Source organism: Sphaeroforma arctica (genome assembly GCF_001186125.1).
Source record: "Sphaeroforma arctica JP610 unplaced genomic scaffold supercont1.3085, whole genome shotgun sequence".
Classification (NCBI taxonomy): Eukaryota; class Ichthyosporea; order Ichthyophonida; genus Sphaeroforma; species Sphaeroforma arctica.
Genome location: NW_014037473.1, coordinates 2,504 through 4,103, shown reverse-complemented (window position 1 = coordinate 4,103; position 1,600 = coordinate 2,504). Strand labels below are relative to the sequence as shown.

The 1,600-nt window shown below is 44.2% G+C and overlaps 1 protein-coding gene across 1 annotated transcript in view; it reads right to left on the bottom strand.

The window, feature by feature from the left end:
• Nucleotides 1-1,387: 1,387 nt before the first annotated feature.
• The window catches only part of SARC_13269 (hypothetical protein), a gene marked incomplete at both ends in the record, with an annotated part of 1,624 nt that continues 1,411 nt past the window's right edge, over nt 1,388-1,600 (bottom strand). The window contains one exon of the mRNA XM_014292603.1: nt 1,388-1,542. Within this exon, the coding sequence (XP_014148078.1) occupies nt 1,388-1,542 (155 nt within the window). The remainder of the gene's footprint in view (nt 1,543-1,600) is intronic.

Below are 1,600 nucleotides of genomic sequence, written 5' to 3'. Positions count from 1 at the left end.
CGTATATATAAATACAAACACATACCCAGCAGGGTGTACTCGTGCGCTCGCTCCGTTTTGAGTCTGCGGTTGTGATTGTGCGACATGAAGATGGCTCGTTTACGTATCAATTGTTTCTGGTTCTTGAGTAGCATGACATCGTCCTCAGCCAGGTCACTCCGGAGAAGCTCCGTGGTGGCCAGTAGGAGACACAGCAGCACAAAGTCAAACAACATGGCACCCTGTAGTAGACGATACAGTGGTACAGATGATATATGAGATAATATAGTATAGATGAGTTATATAATATAGTATGGATGAGTTACAGTAGGCACCCGGGTACAGATGATATATGTATTTGTATAGTATGAATGAGCTATATTCCTGAGCTACAGGTGTAGATATAGGGTGTGTGTTTTGGGTGTCCACTGGTATAGTTGCATATTGGTTTTTCGTGCATGTACATGTATATTGCATTGTTGGCGGTGAGTAACATAGCCGCGTATTGTACCGAGCCACTCTTCAGCAACTCGGTGGTGGCAAGTAAGTAGACATCGCAGCACACAGACGATCAGCATGACAAGGTATAATATATTACAATATATATATATATATATATATAGAATACGATTGGGTGATAGTGCATAAATGGCTGTGTATTTATATGTGTATGATCCGTCTATAATTATATGTGCATGTGCATGTATCTTGCAAGATCGTCCTGACCGCAGACACGTCTGGACTACATACCTGGGATGTGCTCCAAGCATCCGTGAGATAGGACCCAGGCTCAGGGTTCAGTGCCAGTCCCTTAGTTAGGGCGAGGACATAGGTGAGTGTGACTACCCACTGTGGCAGATGTTCCCAGTCGATCATCACGGCGGGTAACTGCAAAATAAAAAGGCCACAAATAAGAGAGGGTAAACCAATCAGATGGTGCTTAATTATAGAATAGGCCAAGAAGACTATAGATGAGTGTGGCCACGCACGGTAGTTAATCGCCATGGCGGATAACCACAAAAGAAAATGCCATTGATAGAACAATGAGAACCAATCAGATTGTATGCACTATACAATGTATCAGGGCTAAGGCGTCGGCAAGTGCTATATACCACTCCGGTAGATAATCTCAATCAATCAACTAACGAAACAGCACTTTTAATTGAGAAGCCACGGACACACCCGTACCAGCAGTGGATATCAGACAGACATTACTTGCGTCCCTGACATAGTCTTCGAATTCACGACAACGCACTACAGCACAATATATATATATTTATATATTTATATATCGAGGGAACCCCCACGGGACAACAACGTCTTATAGTAAAACCATTAACCCTCCACCATTCACTCTACACCTTACAAGCCAGCCGCTGAAATCCTAATTTAAAGGTAATCTCCTCACCTGCCATAGTATCTTCAGGGCCAATACGCAGACATTGTACACAACCAGGCGGTGCCAGAAGGTCAGACGGTCCGATAGCAGCAGAAACCGCTTGTTGGTGGCAAAGTACGTGAAGCACAGCACCAGATAGCCGAACGACGGCACATCCGTTTGGACTGCAAGTGTGGTAATATGCGAGATGAGCGGGTACGGATGCGTGTTCCTATATATATA